This window comes from Muscardinus avellanarius (assembly GCF_963383645.1).
Source record: "Muscardinus avellanarius genome assembly, chromosome: 11".
Lineage (NCBI taxonomy): Eukaryota > Metazoa > Chordata > Mammalia > Rodentia > Gliridae > Muscardinus > Muscardinus avellanarius.
This window is the reverse complement of record NC_137797.1, coordinates 7,616,784-7,635,936: the sequence shown is the minus strand read 5'-3', so window position 1 is coordinate 7,635,936 and position 19,153 is coordinate 7,616,784. Positions and strand designations below refer to the sequence as shown.

At 48.7% G+C, this 19,153-nt stretch overlaps 1 protein-coding gene across 1 annotated transcript in view; it reads left to right on the top strand.

The window, feature by feature from the left end:
• Window positions 1-19,153, top strand: part of MEI1 (meiotic double-stranded break formation protein 1) — a gene marked incomplete at both ends in the record, with an annotated part of 81,435 nt that overhangs the window by 51,499 nt on the left and 10,783 nt on the right. Inside the window, 7 exons of the mRNA XM_080704775.1 lie at window positions 1,399-1,567; window positions 2,975-3,122; window positions 7,527-7,802; window positions 12,500-12,665; window positions 14,440-14,544; window positions 16,358-16,468; window positions 16,766-16,950. Of these exons, the coding sequence (XP_080560901.1) occupies window positions 1,399-1,567; window positions 2,975-3,122; window positions 7,527-7,802; window positions 12,500-12,665; window positions 14,440-14,544; window positions 16,358-16,468; window positions 16,766-16,950 (1,160 nt within the window). The remainder of the gene's footprint in view (window positions 1-1,398; window positions 1,568-2,974; window positions 3,123-7,526; window positions 7,803-12,499; window positions 12,666-14,439; window positions 14,545-16,357; window positions 16,469-16,765; window positions 16,951-19,153) is intronic.

Here is a 19,153-nt window from a genome sequence, read left to right as displayed (position 1 = left end):
AATCCCCACTGCCGCACATAGGCACAAAGGAATAAAAATCCAGGAATCTGCCTTCAGGATAAAATTAATTTTTTTGTGATATTGGAGATTGAATCCAGGTGCATTCTACCTCTGAGATCCACCCCCAGTCCTATTTTATTTTTTAGTTTGAAACAGGGTCTCACTAAGTTGCTAAGGGCCTCGCTAAGTTGCTGAGGCTGGCCTTGAACCTGCAAATCCTCCTGTCTCAGCCTCCCAAGTACTGGGATTACAGGCCTGTGACATGCCTGGTTAAAATCCAAATTCTTTTTTTATTATTATTTTTCAGGACTGGGAATTGACCGGGGGATATTCTACCTCCAAGCCACACCCCTAGCTCTATTTTTTATTCTTTATTTTGAAGCAGAGCCTCACTAAGTTGCTAAGACTGGTCTTTAACCAGTGATCCTCCTGTCCCAGCCTCCCATGTACTGGGATTACAAGCATGTGCCACCATGCCCGGCTCTAAAATCCACATTCTTTATTTGTTTGTTTATTTATTTATTTATTTATTTATTTATTTATTTATTTATTTTTTGGTGGTACTGGAAGTGGAACCCAGAGGCTTTCTACTTCCGCGCTATACTCCCAGACCTATTTTATATTTTATTTGGAAACAGGGTCTCACTAAGTTGCTGAGAGCCTCACTAAATAGCTGAGGCTGGCTTCGAACCTGTGCAATCCTCCTGTGTCCGCCTCCCATGTACTGGGATTACAAGCGTGCGCCACGCCCGGCTTAAAATCCACATTCTTTAAGCTGAATTAGAGGTCCTCCACGATCTAGCCATGAGTTGTATTATGTAGTCTGCAGCTCCTGACCCGCATCTCTTCACTGGCCATCCAGTCACATGAATGGAAACACGTTCCCTCTCATGCATCCAAGCCTCAGTGTGTGCTTCCTGTCCCTTGGATTCTCCTCTCTTCTTCCTCTGCCTGTTTCTGCTCATCCTCCACTGTTGCCTCGCCCTTGCGCTTGCCCACCCCACCCCAGGTGGCCCGAGTCGCCCTCCACTGGAGCATGGCACTGACCACATGCCCTGCGATCGTCTGTCTCATTATCTGTTCTCCACCGGCTCTTGGGGGAAGAGCCTCCCTTCCCCAGCCTGACCTAGAGTAGACAGCCACTCAGGGGACGGTGTGTCAGACGAATGAGTGAACAGATGTCCCATGTTTGCGATGTACCGCGTCCTTCCTCGTACCGCGTCCTTCCTCAGGTTCACTTTAGTCTCTGCTTTAGGCTGAAAGCTGTGTGGGAAGCAGCACCGATTTCCTCTGTACTGCACGCACCCTCCCTGCCCCGCAGCACTCTGCCTGCAGTAGTTCTGTGCTCATTGCCTGTTCTGTGTTCTCTGTGTGGCCTTCCCTGCCTGCTCCTCCCAGAACTGTCCGCGCTGTCTGAGATCCTGCAGCAAGGGCTGCCCCAGATAAGCAGCAGGAGCCCCGAAAGCCTTGCCTTCCTGTCTGATCGCCAGTATGTGGAGGGAGCTGCTCGCCAGAGACAGTACTGCTTCCTGCTCCTGTTCTACCTGGCCTACATCCACGGGGACAGGTCGGTGCCCAGAGCAGGTGGCTGCTGGCAGGTCTTGGGACCCTAGTGTGCAGCCCAGTTCACTTCAATGACTCGAAGCCTTGGGACTGGGTGCTGGGACACAGGGATAGTGAGAAATGGGTTGTATCCTGGAGAGGCTCATATCTTGGAAGGGGGTTAAGACTGGTCAGTAGCTGGGTGTGGTGACTTACTCCTATTATCCCAGTACTTGAAAGGCTGAGACAGGAGGATTGCAGATTCAAGGCCAGCCTCAGCCATGTAGGCCCTCTATAAATTAGTGAGACCTTGTTTAAAAAAAAAAAAAATAGGGCTGGGGTGTGGCTTAGAGGTAGAATACTCCTAGGTTCAATCTCCAGTACCACACACCCACACAAATAAAGAAGCCGGGCGTGGTGGCGCACGCTTGTAATCCCCGCGCTTGGGAGGCAGAGACAGGAGGATTGTGTAGGTTTGAAGCCAGCCGCACTGGCTTAAGAGACCCTGTTTTCAGATAAAAATATAAAAAAATAGGTCTGGGAGTGTAGCCCGGAGGTAGAAGGGTTTCCAGGAACCCCAGTACCACAAAAAAAAAAAAAAGAAAGAAAGAAAAGAAAAGAAAGAAAGAAAGAGAGAAGAAAAAGAAAGACTAGTTAGTACACAGTGCTGAAAAACAAAGGTTTAGAATCCTAATCTGTGTTCTTTGATATCCTTTAGAGTGTTATTTATTTATTTTTTGGTGGTACTGGGGGTGGAACTCAAAGGCTTTTCTACCTCTGGGCTGTACTCCCAGACCTATTTTATACTTTATTTGGAAACAGGGTCTCACTAAGTTGCTGAGAGCCTCACTAAGCATCCGAGGCTGGCTTCGAACCTGTGTGATCCCCCTGTTTCAGCCTCCCAAGTGCTGGGATTACTAGAATGTGCCACCACGCCCGGCTAGGGTGTTATTTATTCACAGGGGAAAAAAATAACAACCTCTAAAGCTGGACATGGTGGTACACACTTGTAATCCCAGTACTTGGGAGGCTGAGACAGGAGGATTGCAGGTTCAAGCCAGCTTCAGCTACTTAGTGAGGCCCTCTGCAACTAAATGAGACCCTGTTTCAAAATAAAAAAAAAAAATAGGGCTGGGGGTGTCTCTCAGAGATGGAATGTCTCTGGGTTCCATTCACAGTAACACACACACACACACACACACACACACACACACACAGTACTTACTTGTCTAGCAGGAAGACACCCCACCTCTTGAGTGGCATAGACCTGTGTCATAGATATGCGTGCCAGTGCCTTGAAAACCTACGGCATACTGCTGGGCACAGTGTCATGAGGCTGTGGGTGCTGGGGCAGGACTGTGGCCTGGATGTGGCCAGGGAGGACAGGGCAGTCATCTCTGCCTGTCTCACTCAAGCTCTCCTTGATCAACAGGTTTGTCTCCGAGGCAGAGTTATTTGTGGCTGTGCAAAGCTTCCTCCTCTCTCTGCAGGACCAGGGCGAGCACCCCCCAGCGGTGGTCTTTAGAGCCTCCGTCTACCTGCTTGCAATCTGCCAGGACGAGGACAGCGTGCTGGACGGGGTATGCACCAGCAGGCCTACGATTCACTCCCATGCACCGCTACTGCCCTGTGTGAGAGCGTGATGATAAACACTGGTGTCCGGGCAGTGGAGAGGACACGAGCGAGTCCTCTCCTGAATGAGTTAGCCAACTCTCAGCAGTCCTGGGAGGCAGAGATGATTATTTCCATTTCATAGAGAAGAACATGGAGATTAGAAGGGAGAAAGTCAAAGAATTTAGAGGCTCACAATTGGGAACTGGGGAGGTAGGAGAGAAAATACCTCCACTTGAGGGATTGCGGGCCAAACAGATTTTTGGAGTAGAATCAAAGCAGTAAAGAGAAGGGCATAGCTGGGCATGGTGGTGCACACTTGTAATCCCCGCACTTGGGAGGCGGAGACAGGAGGATCACACAGGTTCGAAGCCAACCTCGCTGGCTTAAGAGACCCTGTTTCCAAATAAAAAGTATAAAATAGGTCTGGGAGTGTAGCCCAGAGGTAGAAGGAATTCCAGGAACCCCAGTACCACCGAGAGAGAGAGAGAGAGAGAGAGAGAGAGAGAGAGAGAGAAAGAAAGAAAGAGAAGGGCATATACAAAGGTGAGATTGAGAAGATGGGGAGTTTGCCAATAACTGAGTGAATTCCAGCGGGCACAGAGGAAGGCTTTGGGAGCTGAGTGAGAGTCAAGAACAGCAAAGGGCGTTCCCGAGCCACATGGGGACACGTGATCCTGAGCTTCTGGGGCAACGGAGGTAAATGGGAAAGGGTACTTAGGATAGACCGGATGGCTTCAGGATTCGTAGTGTAGCAAGACTGGATTTGGGGGTCCGTTCTCATCTCTGGTGATGGTGGTGTTGAGGCTTGGAAGGTAGCTATGGAGCTCCAGGCTTCCCCTTTTGTGTGAATCCATAAATATCCTTTAACTCTTCCTTCTTCCCTTCCTCTCTCCCTCCCTCCCTCCTTCCTTTCTTCCTCCCTTCCTCTCTCTCCCTCTCTCTTTCTTCCTCCCTCCCCCCTCCTCTCTCTCTCCCTTTCTTTCTTTCTTTCTTTCTTTCTTTCTTTCTTTCTTTCTTTCTTTCTTTCTTTCTTTCTTTCTTTCTTTCTTTCCGCAGTACTGGAGGATAAACCCAGGGGTGTTCTACCTCCAAGCCGCACCCCAGCCCTCTTTTTTTTATTCTTTCTTTATTTTTTTTTGGTGGTACTGGAGATGGAACCCTTCTACTTCCGGACTACACTCCCAGATGTATTTTATATTTTATTTGGAAACAGGGTCCCTTAAGCCAGGGAGGCTGGCTTTGAACCTGCGCGATCCTCCTGTCTCTGCCTCCCAAGAAGGGGATTCCAAGTGTGCCCCACCACGCCCGGCTATTCTTTATTTTGAAACAGGGTCTCACTAAGTTCGGAGGCCTCACTAAATAGCTAAGGTTGGTTGAGAACCTGCTATCCTTCTGTCTCAGCCTCCAAAGTACTGGGATTACAAGTGTGTACCACCACATCCAGCATGCTTTAAATTTTTCTATAAACACGTGAATGGCAACATCCAATCACAACTTTTATTTTGATATAATTTCACTTACAAAATTTGCAAAAGTACTTAGAGGTGCTTATGACCCAGCTTCACCAAAAAAATTTTTTTGGTACTGAGGATTGAACCCAGAGATGCTCTACTTTTGGGCTACACTCCTTTTTAATCAATTTATATTTTATGTTGAAATAAGTCTTTCTAGCTGGGCATGGTGGTGCATACTTGTAATCCCAGTATTTGGGAGGCTGAGACAGGAGGAGTTCAGGTTTGCAGCCAGCCTCAGCTACATAGTGAGGCTCTCTAACTTAATGAGGCCTTATTTCAAAATCAAGAATAAAAAATAGGCCTGGGGGTATAGCTTGGAGGTAGCAGAGACAGAGAGAGAGAGAGGGAAGGAGGGATGGAGAGAGAGAGAGAAAGAAAGAAAGGAAGGAAGAAAGAAAGAAAGAAAGAAAATATGGTATTGCTAAGCTACTGAGGCCAGTCTAAACCTGCAGTCTTCCTGTCTCGGCCTCCTAAGCACTGGGATTCTAGGTGTGTGCCACCGTGCCCGTCTCGGCCTCCTAAGCACTGGGATTCTAGGTGTGTGCCACCGTGCCCAGCTAAGACGCACTAATTTTAACAGTTGTGTCTCATTTCATTTTCTTTTTCTCAAGTCCCACTGCCATGTTCGTTTTTTTCTGAACCATTTGAAAATAATATTCAGTGATTTTATTTTATTTATTTATTTAGTAGTACTGGGGATGGAACCTAGGGGCATTCTGCCTCTGAGCTACACCCCCCAGCTCTATTTTATCATTTATCTATTTATTTATTTGTCGTACTGGGGATGGAACCCAGGGGCTTTCTACCTCTGGGATGCACCGTAACCCTATTTTATAATTTATTTGGAAACAGGGTCTCACTAAGTTGCTGAGAGCCTCACTAAGTAACTGAGGCTGGCTTCGAACTTGTGTGATCTTCCTGTTTTAGCCTCCCAAGCACTGGGATTACAAGTGTGTGTCACCACACCCAGCCCCCTAACCCTATTTTTCATTCTTTATTTTGAAACAGGGTCTCACTAAGTTACGGAGGCCTCACTAAGTAGCTGAGGCTCTCTGCGAATGGAGATCCTCCTGTCTCAGCCTCCTAAATGCTGGGGTTACAAATGTGCGGCACCACGCATGGCTTTCTTAGATGATTTTAGATATGCTTTTTTATTCATTAAATACCGTAACATATATTTCCTAAAATGAAGACTTACTTTTTTTTTTTTTTTTTTTTTTTTTTTGGTGGTACTGGGGTTCCTGGAAACCCTTCTACCTCCGGGCTACACTCCTAGACCTATTTCTTATATTTTTTATTTGGAAACAGGGTCTCTTAAGCCAGCTGGCTTTGAACCTGCGCAATCCTCCTTTCTCCGCCTCCCAAGCGCAGGGATTACAAGCGTGCGCCACCAAGACCGGTGAAGACTTACTTTTATATAACCACAGTATATAGTGATCAAAACCAGGAAATTTAATACTAATACTATATTATTACATGATCCATAGTCAATGGTCAAATGTCTTTTTTCCTTCCTTCCTTCCTTCTGTCCTTCCTTTTTTTTTTCCTGTTTTTTCTTTTCTTTTTCTTTTTCTTTTTCTTTTTTCTTTTTTTTTTTTTTTTTGCAGTACTGGGGGTGGATCCCATGGGCATTCTATCTCCGAGCTACACTTCCAGCCCTATTCTTTTCTTTATTTGGAAACAGGGTCTCACTAAGTTGCAGAGGGCCTAAGTAGCTGAGGCTGGCTTCGAACCTGTGATCCCCTTATCTCAGCCTCCCAAGTGCTGGGATTATAAGCATGTGCCACCACACCTGCCTTTTCTTTCTTGCTATTCTTAGCTTTCTTTTTCTTTTTTTCCTTGTGAGATCAAACCTTGGTCCTCATACCTGCTGGGCAAGTGCTCTACAACTGAGCAACATTTCCAGCCCCCCAGATTTCACCATACCAGTAATGGTCTTTGCAGCTACTTTTTTCTTAGTCTGATTCAGTATAGAATTGCACATTGCATTTGGTGGCCATGTCTCACTCTTTAGTCTTTTTTATGTTGGAGTAGTACATGACCTTGATTTTTCTTAAGAGTAGAGAACAGTCATTTTGTAGGCTATTCCTCAGTTTGAGGGTTTTTTTTTTAAGATTTAAAGAAGTTTATTAAAAGATAGACAGTTATTAAAAAGATAGAAAACAGTTAAAGCCCCATGCCGTTCAGAAATGGCACAGGGGGGCGATTCAAACAAATTCACCCTCGGTTTGATGATGTCTTCTTCATCATTGGACTTAGATTATATATTTTGGGTAAGACTACCACAAAAATGATGTGACCTCGGGCCGGGCATGGTGCCACATCTTGCAATCCCAGTACTTGGGAGGCTGAGATAGGATTGCAGGTTCACAGCCAGCCTCGGCTACTTAGTGAGGCCCTCTGTAACTTAGTGAGACCCTGTTTCCCAAAAAAAAAAAAAAAAAAAAAGAAAGAAAGAAAAATAGGGCTGGAGGTGTAGCTCGGAGGTAGGATTCTTCTGGATACAATACCCAGTACCAAAAAAAAAAAAAAAAAAAAAAAGAAGAGGTGTCCTCAAGAAACATAATGAGAATGAGAATGAGAATAACTTTAATAACTTTACAAGGCAAGCGCTATGGGGTTTTTAGTAGCTGAGGCTTTCTGTGGACCGCGATCCTCCTGTCGCTGCCTCCTGAATGCTGGGATTACAAGCATGTGCCACCATACTCAGCTCTGTGGGGTTTTCTTACCAGGGCCCCTTGGGATGAGCCAGTGAAGACAACCTGGAATATTGAGATGCCAGTATATTTTCATGTCTTGCCTACTGGGGTCTTGGGTTCTCTGCAAGGTGTGTTTAGCTCTTTCTTTTGCTTCCAGGCTGTGATTGGTGCAATCAGAAAATTCCTGGAGAGCGTCTCAGACCTGCACCTGGTCTACACCCACCACCCCCTCCTGCTCAGGTTCTTCCTGTTGTATCCAGAGCTGATGAGCAGATTTGGGCACCGTGCCCTGGAGCTGTGGTTCTCCTGGGAAGAGAGCGGCTATGAGGACCTGGGTGATGCGCCCTGTGTTGGGCAGCCCGCCCCTCCTGCCAGCTTCGCACCCCTGTTCCAGATGCTCAGAAGCAGCCCCAGCATCCTGCTCATTTTGTTGGTAGGTGACCGTTCGTTCATTTCTGCCTTCAGAAATGGCAAGCCCTCTGTCTCCGGAGCACGTTCACTGAGGTCAGGAGACACGGCAATTTCTGTCCACTTCTAGAACTCCCACTGTCTGTCAGTGGCCCTTCCAGCTTGTAGGTGACTGGTTCCTTCCGAGTTTGACGGAGGTCTACCCGTTGACACATACGTGCCTCTCTGCCTCCCAGGGGTGTAACTGTACAGTGTGGACCCAGTCGCCATCCCTTTGCCTGTGTTCTCTCTCAAGCCGACTGTGGTAAGAAGGTTGAATGTGAAAGGAGACCCCTCTAGCATAGATGGAGATGTCTGATCGTAGAGTTGTCTCTTTTATGACTTAGCTTATATGATAATAATACATGTACAGCACACTCCCTTGTGCAAACCTAGAATTGTCAGAAATCCCAGTACTGTTCTATGATGGTAAGACATTACTGCAATGCCATGAGGTACATCAGTTAGCTAAGATAGTCTGCCTGTTGCCTGCAACTTCTAACACACTGGCTTTAACGCCAGCCTTTTATTTTCTATTTAAGAGAACACACTGCAAAGTAGTGAAAATTAACTGCTGTAATTTGAGTGTGTGAGTGTGTGTGTGTGTGTGTGTGTGTGTGTGTGTGTGTGTGTGTGTTACTGAACCCAGAGACACTACATAAACACATGCATATGCTCCCCACTGAAACTAAAGTCTTGGCCTCCCATCCCTGAGACTTTTCTTATGAAGTCACATGTATGTTGTCTTGACAGGGACTGTGTTCACACATTAGCTCAAATTCTCCTTCAGAAAGAATAGTTAAGATAGAGCTTTTAGCCAGGTGCAGGGGCACACACCTGTAATCCCAGTACTTGGGAGGCCAAGATAGGAGGATCACAGGTTCGAGACCAGCCTCAGCAACTTAATGAGACTGTTTTAATAATAATCCCCAGCACCCCCCACCCCGAAAAAGGAACGGGATTTGATAAATGAAAGAGTTGTGAGGAGGATTCTTCCAGGCCAGTTGCGGACCAGTAGAACGACATGAAGGTCCTTCCTTAATTTGGGGATGTGAGTGGTCTGGTGTGGTCCTGGAGAGCGGAGGACAACACCACAGAGAAGAAGTTGGAGAAAGATAGGAGAAGAGCAGATTTTAGAAGCCTTGAATTCAGTCACTGAATAAAATAAAATAAAATAATTTTTATTTCACTGAATAAAATAAAATAAAATAAAATAGTTTTTTAAAGTGGTGCTCATAGGGGCCGGGCATGGTGGCGCACGCTTGTAATCCCAGCATTTGGGAGGCTGAGACCAGAGGAGCGCGGTTCACAGTCAGCCTCAGCTACTTAGTGAGGCCCTTTGCAACTCAGTGAGACCCGTTTTCAAAATAAAGAAAATATAGGGCAGGGGGTGTAGCTCGGAGGTCAAATGCCCCTGGGTTCCATCCCCAGACCCCCCCCCCAACAAAAAAAAACAGTGGTGCTCATAAACTGGACCTGGTAGCACACTCCTTTAATCCCAGTATTTGGAAGGCTGAGACAGGAGGATTGTAGGTTTGAGATAGCCTCAGCAAGTAGTGAGACTCTCATTAAACCAGCAAGACCCTGTTTCAAAATAAAAATAAAAAATAGGGCTGGGAAGCCAGGCGTGGTGGTGCATGCTTGTAATCCCAGCGCTTGGGAGGCTGAGACAGGAGGATCGCAGTTTCAAAGCCAGTCTCAGCAACTTAGTGAGACCGTTTCCAAATAAAGTATAAAATAGGTCTGGGAGTGTAGTCTGGAGGTAGAAAAGCCCCTGGATTCTACCCCCAGTACCACACACACACACACACACACACACACACACACACACACATAATAATAATAAGGCTGGGTATATAGCTCAGAGGTAGAATGCCCCTGGGTTCAGTCTTCAGTGACACACACACATGCACGCACGCATGCACACCCCCCCCCATCCTTAAGGAGTCCGTGTCCTCAGGGAGCTGGAGTAGGTACCAAGGCCTTGTTCATGAATATGTGCCGTCCTCCTTATCTCCCTTTCCTGGAGGAAGTGGGAACAGGGAAGAGAGGCGCCCTCTTTCCTTGGCCTAGAGCTCAACAGGAAGAAGCTGCCTTTGGCCCTGGATGCTATTTACAGGTCCAGGAAGATGGAGGCTTCTCTGACCTTTTTTCCTCACATGTAAAATGGAAATAACCCAAGGGGGAAGATGATAGGAACGCTACACACAGTGGACCATCATCAGTCACTAGTCATTGGCTCCGACTGAACCAGATCAAGAATATTCCTCTCAGAGAGGCTAACTGGACTTCCCAAGGGCGTAGAGGTAATAAGTGTCATGGCCATGACTGGAGCCCAGACTTAATGAGTTCTCACTAAATTAGATCCTAGAAACATCAGTTGGTAATAAAGAACAGCAAGGAACAACTCCATTGTCTGTTCAGATATATAATTCATACCATTTCTCCCCAGCTTTTATCCACAGGAGGGGAAAATAGTCTAAAAATATGTGTTGGTACCAATGTCTGTTTTGGATATGGGTAATTAACAGCTGAAAACAAAGATGTTAATTGCCCCTCCTATCAGTGGGTGGTCTTCCATGTAGGTTGTTTAGATGTGAAAAGCAACAGTGTCCGGGAAGCTGTTTGTTTCTTGCCTGGCCAAGTCATCCTGGTGCAGTCCCAAGAGCGTTCCCATAGCTCTTGGCGGAGGGACTACCCAGTGGGCGTGGTTCCAACATCTTCCCACTGACCCCTGTGGTTGAGGCATGCCTTTCCCAGAGTTCACCGCAGCCACCAAAGACCAAGTAGCCCCTTTTCTTTTGGACCTTTAAAATTCTGAGTGAGCATTCATGGGTAATGGGGCAGGACTGGGCCAGTGAAGGGTGGGAACCTGGAGACTGCTTTGGCCTGGGGCCCCATGACCTTGGGCAATTCACCCCTCCCCTGGGCTTCAGCCTCATACTCTATAAAGTAAAAGAGTTGAACGAAATGGTCTGTATTTTTCTCTGGCCCTTCACTGTTGTGCTGGTCTTCTCCCAGAGATGTTTTCTGAGTGCCCACAAGGTGACAAAGATACAGTAGGTCTCATCCTTTCCCTTTATTGATTTCTAATGTAGTAGAATTTACAACTCCGCTGCCTTTTTTTTTTTTTTTTGGACGTGGTATTGGAGATTGAACCCAAGGTCATTCTACTCTGAGCTACACCCCAAGCCCTATTTATTTATTTATTTTCATTATTACTATTATTGTTATTATTGCGTATATGTGGCACTGGGGATTGAACCCAGGGACATTCTACCTTTGAGCTACACTCACAGTCCTATTTAATTGTTTATTTTGAAACAGGATCTCACTGAGTTGCAGAAGGCCTCCTGTTGCTGAGGCTGGATGCAAACCTGTGATCCTCCTGTCTCAGCTTCCCAAGTACTGAGATTACAACCCTGTGCCACCACGCGCATCTTACTTTTATTATTGAAACAGTCTCACTAGGTTGCTGCAAGATTGGCCACGTTGCTGAGGCTTGCCTCAACCTGCGATGCCCCTGTCTCAGCCTCCCGAGTACCAGGATTACAGGTATGCACCACCATGCCTGACTTCCACTGATTTCTTCATAGGCAAGCTAATCAATTTTCTCATTTCCTCAAAAAATTGGTATGACACCTAACTATTGGGAAGATCTGATGTATAAACAGAGCACACCTACTGTATAAACACAGCTCAGCACCTGACATTACTGGGCCCAGAGTGGTTGCTCTCTTCAGCAACTGTGGAGGTTTAGGAAGAGCCCAGCCCAGATGCCCCTGGGTCCCTACCCTTCCTGCCTGCCCAGTGGTCAGCACCGCAGGATTTGTCTTGCTGGGTGCCCTATAGCAATGTCTCTGTGTGTTGGGAGCTGTCCTTACTGGAGAGGGAGTCTGTGTGACCTTGGATTCATAGCACCCAGTCCTAACGGGGCTGTTATTAGCCTGTCCAAAGGAATTGGCTTCTTTGAGCTGGTAGGTGCTAGGAGCTATCTGTAGGACAGCCACTGGTGCAGCTTCTGACTGGCTTTGCCTTCTAACATATACTCATTAAGATAACTCTGAATGCAAAACAAAAAGCGATGTCCTTTTCTGTCTTCTGATCCCAAGTCCTGTACAGCTCGGGGCAGGAATAGGCAGATGCCACGGCAGAGAGGGGCTGACCTGGTCCTCACTTCCCTTCCTGTGCCCTGAATCTGTCTCAGCCCGTCCTTTGTCTAGTGTGACATCTCTGTCCTCCCTGCCTCTCTTCTCCCTTAAGGCACACTCGGGTTCCCTGTCCTGAAAGCAACCTCTTCCTGACCCTCCTTCCATTTGCAAGAGGCATGCATCCTGAAAGCAGAAAGAAAGGGTTGAGCTGGGAGTCAGGAAACCCATCGTGGTATCCTTTTTGTACCACTCGGTGGCTTATATGATCGTGGGCAAGTCATGTAATCTCTCGGAGGCTCCATTGGCTCCTGTTTGGGATGGCCATACAAAGAAGGGTCTGCCCTTCAAGATTGCGTGAGGAGTCAGCACACGGGGAGGAGTCCTTGGTGCTAAGTGAGAGCCAACCCAACTTCCTCGACCCCGCGGTCCCATGCCCCCGCGGCCCCCCACGCTTTCCCTGCCCCTCTCTTCTCCGCTGTCCCCTGATGCCTGGCTCTGACCGCTAAGCTCTGGGCCCCTCTCTCCTCCTCAGGACCTCGTCTATTCCAGCCCGGTAGACACAGCCCGCAAGATCCTGATCATCCTGAGGACCTTTCTGAGGCGGAATCAGGATGTTCAAGTGGGCGGCCTCATCCGAGGCCACTTCTTGCTCATCCTGCAGCACCTGCTGGTGGAACACGGGGCCTTTCCCTCTGGAGGTCAGTCAGCAGGGGCTTTGACCTGAAGACCAGCCCAAGTGGGCGGCTCTGCCCTGGTGAGGCAGGCAGTCAGAGAGAGCATCAGGGTTTTTGCTACAAAAGAAGTCAGGCCAGTGTTGCACAACATGCTTCGTTTAGTTAGTGAGTGTGTGTGTGTGTGTGTGTGTGTGTGTGTGTAAAACATGAGTGGGTGTGTTTGATGTATGTGTGGATGTCCCCACCCTGCACAGCATGTGCTCAGAGCTGTTTGTCACAAGAATGGCAGCTCCCAGGGGGAAGAAAAAAGTGTGAGCTCTGGGGGAGGGAGAGGAGCCCGCAGTGCACTGGGAAGGGGTGGATCTGTGCTGTGCCAGAAGCTCCTGGCGAGACCTAGGAGGCGAGTGTCTAAATCTGGAATGGGAACTCTGGAGTCAGGATGTTTGCTGCTCAGTATGGTATGAAGATACTGAAAATCAGGGTTGTTTTGTTTTTTCCTATTTTTTATTTTATTTTATTTTTTGGTACTGGGGGTCGAGCTCAGGGGCATTTCTGAGATATATGCCCAGCCCTTTTTATTTTATTTTAATATTGATTGATTGATTGTATTGGGGATTGAACCCAGGGGCATTCTACCCCCAGCCCTAGCTTTTATTCTTTTTTTTTTCAGTACTGGGAATGGAACCCAGGGGCATTTTACCTTGGAGCTACACCCCCAGTCCTATTTTTTAGTCTTATTTACTTATTTATTTATTTATTTGGTGGTCCTGGGGATGGAACCCTTCTACCTCTGGGCTATACTCCCAGACCTATTTTATATTTTATTTGGAAACAGGGTCTCTTAAGCCAGCGTGGCTGGCTTCGAACCTATGCGATCCTCCTGTCTCTGCCTCCCAAGCGTGGGGATTACAATTGTGCGCCACCACACCCGGCATCATTTTTATTTTTTGAAACAGGGTCTTACTGAGTTGCGAAGGGCCTCACTAAGTAGCTGAGGCTGTCTGCGAACTGCGAACTTCCAGTCTTTGCCTCCCAAATGCTGGGAATATGAGCGTGCGCCACCACCACGCCCGGCTTTTATTCTTTATTTTGAAACAAGGTCTCACTAAGTTGTGGAGGGCCTCACTAAGTAGCTGAGGTTGACCTTGAACCTATGATCCTCCTGTCTCAGATTCCCAAGTACTGAGATGACAAGGATGTGTCACCATGCCAAGTTTACTTATTTATTGTGGTGTACTGGGTATGAAATCCAGGGGCCTTCTACCTCCAGGCTGAACTCCCAGACCTATTTTATTTTTTTATTTGGAAACAGGGTCTCACTAAATTACTGAGATTCTCACTAAGTTGCTGAGGCTGGCTTTGAACCTGTAATCCTCCTGTCTCAGCCTCCCAACTACTGGGATTAAAAGTGTGCATCAACATGCCCAATTTATTTTTATTTTGAAACAAAGCCTTGCTATGTTGCTGAGGGCTGCTAAGTTGCTGAGGCTGGCCTTGAACCTGCAGTCCTCCTGTCTCAGCCTCCTGAGTCCTGGGGTTCCAAGCATGTGCCACTATGCCTGCTCGGCACGTGGTTTTTAATGGGATTAAGTGAAACAGTGAATTCCTGGTACCAAATCAGTCATAATTCAGCGTGTCAGCTTCCCGTATGTCCCACACAGAGGGAAGAAGGTAGGAAGTAGGGCTAATTCCCAACAAACCACCTGATCCAATGGCAACAGAGAGCTCAGGTGCCCCTTCTGGGGGCTGTCTGGCGGGAGGGAGCGGCTTCCGGTGACCTGCGCTCTGTTCCTCCCAGCCTCCGGGAACCTGCCGCTGCTGCTGAGCCTCCTCTCCTTGATGCAGCTGAGGGATGAGTCGGAGCAGGAGCTGGACAGCATGGCCACGAAGCTCCTTCACCAAGGTGCCTGCCTGCCGGGCGCCAGGGCCCGGGGTCGGTGGGCACATTGGGCGAGCTTGTGTGTCTCCTCGTCCTTCCATTCCTTGGAGGAAGCGGTGGGTCGGTCTGCCTCTGGGGCCTTTGCTGGGAGACCCTTGGGGGCTTCTGCTTGTTTTCAGGCCCTGGTCAGGAAGGCCTCTCCGCTTACTCCTTAGCTGTGTGATGTTGGGCAGTCACCTGGCCTTATCAAACCTGGGCTCCTCATAGGGAAGAGGGGGGACTTCCTGATGGAGGTTAGGGTAGGAGTAGCTGATCTAGTCGCTGTGGAGTGCCAGGGAGTGTTGGCATACAGTAGGCCTTCAACAGATACCGTCAGTGTTGCTTTATGCTCCCCGGCACCAGCTCAGTGCCCCAGCTCACTTGGCGGCCGACTCAGTTCTGCTGGTCCAGCTCACAGTCCTGAGGGCGTCTTTCTTACCCACACCCCAGTTCTCACTGGGACTGTCCACTGCCCATGAATGCAGCCACCACTTCATCGGCAGTACCTGCAGGAAGAATTGTAGTGGGAAGGTGGGCGTGACTAGGAATAATGAGTCTTCAGGGTTTGTGGGCCCAGGTCCCCTGGCCAGAGGGGGATGGGACACTTCCCCTGCCCGGAGCCCAGTCCTCCTTGAGAAGTCAGTGGTGGCTCAGAAAGGCCCTCTGGGGCTGGCTTCAGGCCCTGCTTCTGCCCAGGGCTGACCATCACTGCCCATCTGTCAGAACCAAGGCTAATACCAAGCTCAGGAGAGATCTGTGTGTGACAATAATTAGCCTTCCAAAGGATCTCTGGCTGGGTGTGGTGGCACACGCTTGTAATCCCCGCTTGGGAGGCGGAGACAAGGATCGCAGGTTCAAAGCCAGCTGCACTGGCTTAAGAGACCCCGTTTACAAATTTAAAAAGTATAAAATAGGCATGGGAGAGTAGCCTGGAGGTAGAAGGGTTTCCAGGAACCCCAGTACCACCAAAAAAAAAAAAAGTCTGAAACATGCAGATGACGTATACTAGACTTGTACACCTAGTCCTCGAGAGCCCTGGAGGAGAGGGCTCTAGCTCAAGGGTGGAGGTGCCTGTTGGGAAACTTGCTTGTTGGGTTGAGCACAGCCAATGAGAAGTCAGAATGTGATGTGGCTGCTAAAAAGGGAATAGAGACTCAGGTGGGTTTTGTACCCGCATGGGGCAGGGAGGCAGGGAGTGGTAATTCCCAGGAGAGAGAGATGCTCTCTAGATGTCTACCCATCAGTGTGACGTCTGCTCTGTTGAGGGTCGGGGAGTGCAGAAGAGGCAGCCATCTGATCTTGCCTTGAGTGGTTAGAGGGCTTCATGGAGATGAACTTTGAGCTGAGTCTTGGGTCAGAACTGCGCATGGCCATTCCAGAATTCCCTTGGAAAGGCTGGTGCCCTGCTGCTGGGGGAATTGGGGGCTGCCTGGTTTTATGGAGCCAGGACTCCTGCTCAGGCGGCAGGTTGGCCTAGATGACCGCTGAGACTCTGGCATCCTGGAGTCTGTGTTAGTGTGCACACAGCTGACAGCTCAACTTGGGCAGTCCGTTCCGGCTCACCTGCGGCTGGGGCAGCTCACCTGATGTTTGCCCAGGTGGAGGTGTGGCCATGCCTTCAGGTTGCTCACTGTTCTTTCCATCGGCTGGAAGGGCAGGGATGCTTAGTTGGTGCTTGCTTCCCAAAATTGACATCTGAAATCAGTAGTTGTGGGCTGTTGTCCGTGAGGAGAGTGCCTGCGGGGAGCCGAAGCTGTGGAGTGCTGCTCCACAGGCCCCGGACGCCCGTCTCTTGCAGTGAGCAAGCTGTGTGGGAAGTGCAGCCCTACCGACGTGGACATCCTGCAGCCCTCCTTCAACTTCCTGTACTGGAGCCTTCACCAGACCACGCCCAGCAGTCAGAAAAGAGGTGCAGGGGTCCAGGCGGGGACAGCGAAGAGGAGGAGAGCGGGGCAGTGCCTGTGGCCTTAGCTGCCCTCAGTTTTTTCATCCTTATAAAATAATGACGGCTATGTGTTTGGCCGGTGGTCGTAGGTCCCCTCCGGCTTTGATAACATGGTTCTGCCATGACGTTGGGACTCTTAGGGCCTTGTGCTGATCCTTGGGTTTGTTTTTGTGTGCTCCAAGCCCCACTGGTGCTGAGCACCAAGGTGACACAGCTGGAGCCCCTGGGTAACTCTGTGTCCCACCCTTCCCGCCCCTGCAGCGGCTGCGGTGCTCCTGAGCAGCACGGCCCTGATAGAGCTTCTGGAGAAGATGCTGGCGCTAACCTGGGTGGAGGCGGGCTCTTTCATCCGGGCGGAGGCCGGCTCAGCCAGGACCTCGCTGCTTTGCTCTGCCTGGCTGCTTGCTGCCTCCTTCTCCACCCAACAGCACGATGGCAACTTGCAGGTCAGTCTCTGTCTCCACAGTTTTGGGGTGCGGGTAGGCAACTCAAAGAAGTGTTGAAAATCCTGAGTTCTGCTCCCAGCTCTTTGTCTTATTGTGTACACTTAACTGAGTTTCAGTTATTTTTACCTACATAGTTGAGTAAAACATCCCCTGATTTTCTTTTTCTTTCTTTTCTTTCTTTTTTTTTTTTTTTGTGGTACGGGGGTTCCTAGAAACCCTCCTACCTCTGGGCTACACTCCCAGACCTATTTTATACTTTTTTATTTGGAAACAGGGTCTCTTAAGCCAGCGCAGCTGGCTTCGAACCTGCGCGATCCTCTTGTCTCTGCTTCCCAAGCGCAGGGATTACAAGCATGCGCCACCACACCTGGCCTCCCCTGGTTGTTGTCAGGTTGATTTAATAGTTTTTAGAGTTGGGCATGTTGGTGCATGCCTGTAATCCCAGTACCTGGGAGGCTGAGACAGGAGGCTCACAGGTTGGAAACCAGCCTCGGTAACTCAGTAAGGCTTGCATTAATTTAGTGAAACCCTGTTTCAAAAAATAAAATAAAATAAAATAAAATAGGGTTGGAGGTTTGCCTCGGAGGTAGAATACCCTTGGGTTCAGTCCCTAGTACCACACACACACACACACACAATAATAAATTAATTAATTAAGCTGGGCGGCATGATGCATGCTTGTAATCCCAGCATTTGGGAGGCTGAGACAGGAGGATCGCGGTTCACGGCCAGCCTCAGCTACATAGTGAGGCCCTTTGTAACTCAGTGAGACCTTGCTTCAAAATAATAAAGAATAATGCCAGGCGTCATGGCGCACGCTTGTAATCCCAGCGCTTGAGAGGCTGAGAAAGGAGGATCACATTGGTTCGGAGCCAACCTCAGTTACTGAGTGAGGCTCTCAGCAACTTAGTGAGACCCTGTTTCCAAATAAAGTATAAAATAGGTCTGGGAGTATATCCTGGAGGTAGAAAGCCTCTGGGTTCCACCCCCAGTACCAAAAAAACACACACAAAACACACACACACACACACACACACACACACACACACAAAGTAATAAGAAAAAAAAAATAGGTCTAAGGGTGTAGCTCAGAGATAGGATGCCCCTGAGTTCCATCCCCAGCACTGCAAAAAAAAATAATAATTAATTAATCACTTTAACATGATCCACCCATATGACAGGCTGTATTCTTGGCACAGAGGAAGAGAAAACGAATACACAAATACAGCATTCACACTTCCTTAGAGAACTTGGAGTCTAAGCAAAGCCTTAGAGTAAGATTGTACCCAACACCGTACTTGTGAGACAGGAGGATCACAGGTTGAAGGCCAGCCTCAGCAACTTAGTGAGGCTGTTTCAAAACAAAAAATAAAAAGAGTTGGGAGTGTAGCTCGGAGGTAGAATACCCCTGGGTTCAATTCCTAGCACCCCAAAAAAATTGTACCCAACAAAGATAGTGGGGAGGCACTCTGGGCAGAGCATAGAGCAAAGACAGGAAGCTGCACAGTTAGGACGTGGAGTTCATATGTGGAGAGCAGCAGGGTCCTCTTTGTGGCTAGAACATGGCTAGTGGAGCAGGTCAGATTGGAGGGGGAGGCAGGGGCCAGCCCCGTCCTTGAAGTGCTGAGTGGCAGGCTGTGAAGGGCCACACGCGGTTAACAGTCCTTGTTAGTGTCAGGAAGGTGGTTCAGGAAACAGAAGGGCTGAGGGCACGTCACAGAGCGCCTCCTTTTGATAGAAGTAAAGTCAGTTGTAGCCCGGGATGGTGGTGCATGCCTATAATCCCAGTCCTTGGGAGGCTGAGACAGGAAGGTCACAGGTTCAAGGCCAACCTCAGAAATTTAGTGAGATCCTTTTTCAAAATAAAAGATAAAGTATGGCAAATATAGTTGGGGGCTCAGAGGCAGAATGCTCTTGAGTTCAATCCCTGGTCACACACACACACACACACACACACACACACACACACACACACGTAAAGTCGGTTTTAAGCTCTGGCTCCTATGGTGGCTACAAGTTGTCGCAGTCTTGCACCGCGGCAGACCCTGCAGGCTGTTGCCCATGGTTGATTTGGAACGGGAACCTTCTCTGGTTTTCTGTGTGAGGATGCTGAGTCCACCCTACCTCTGCAGTTACCTGCCTCAGTGGGAACCTGCACCGTGTCCTTGGTTTTGCCCTGGCCCTCGACTCATACTCAGCCAAT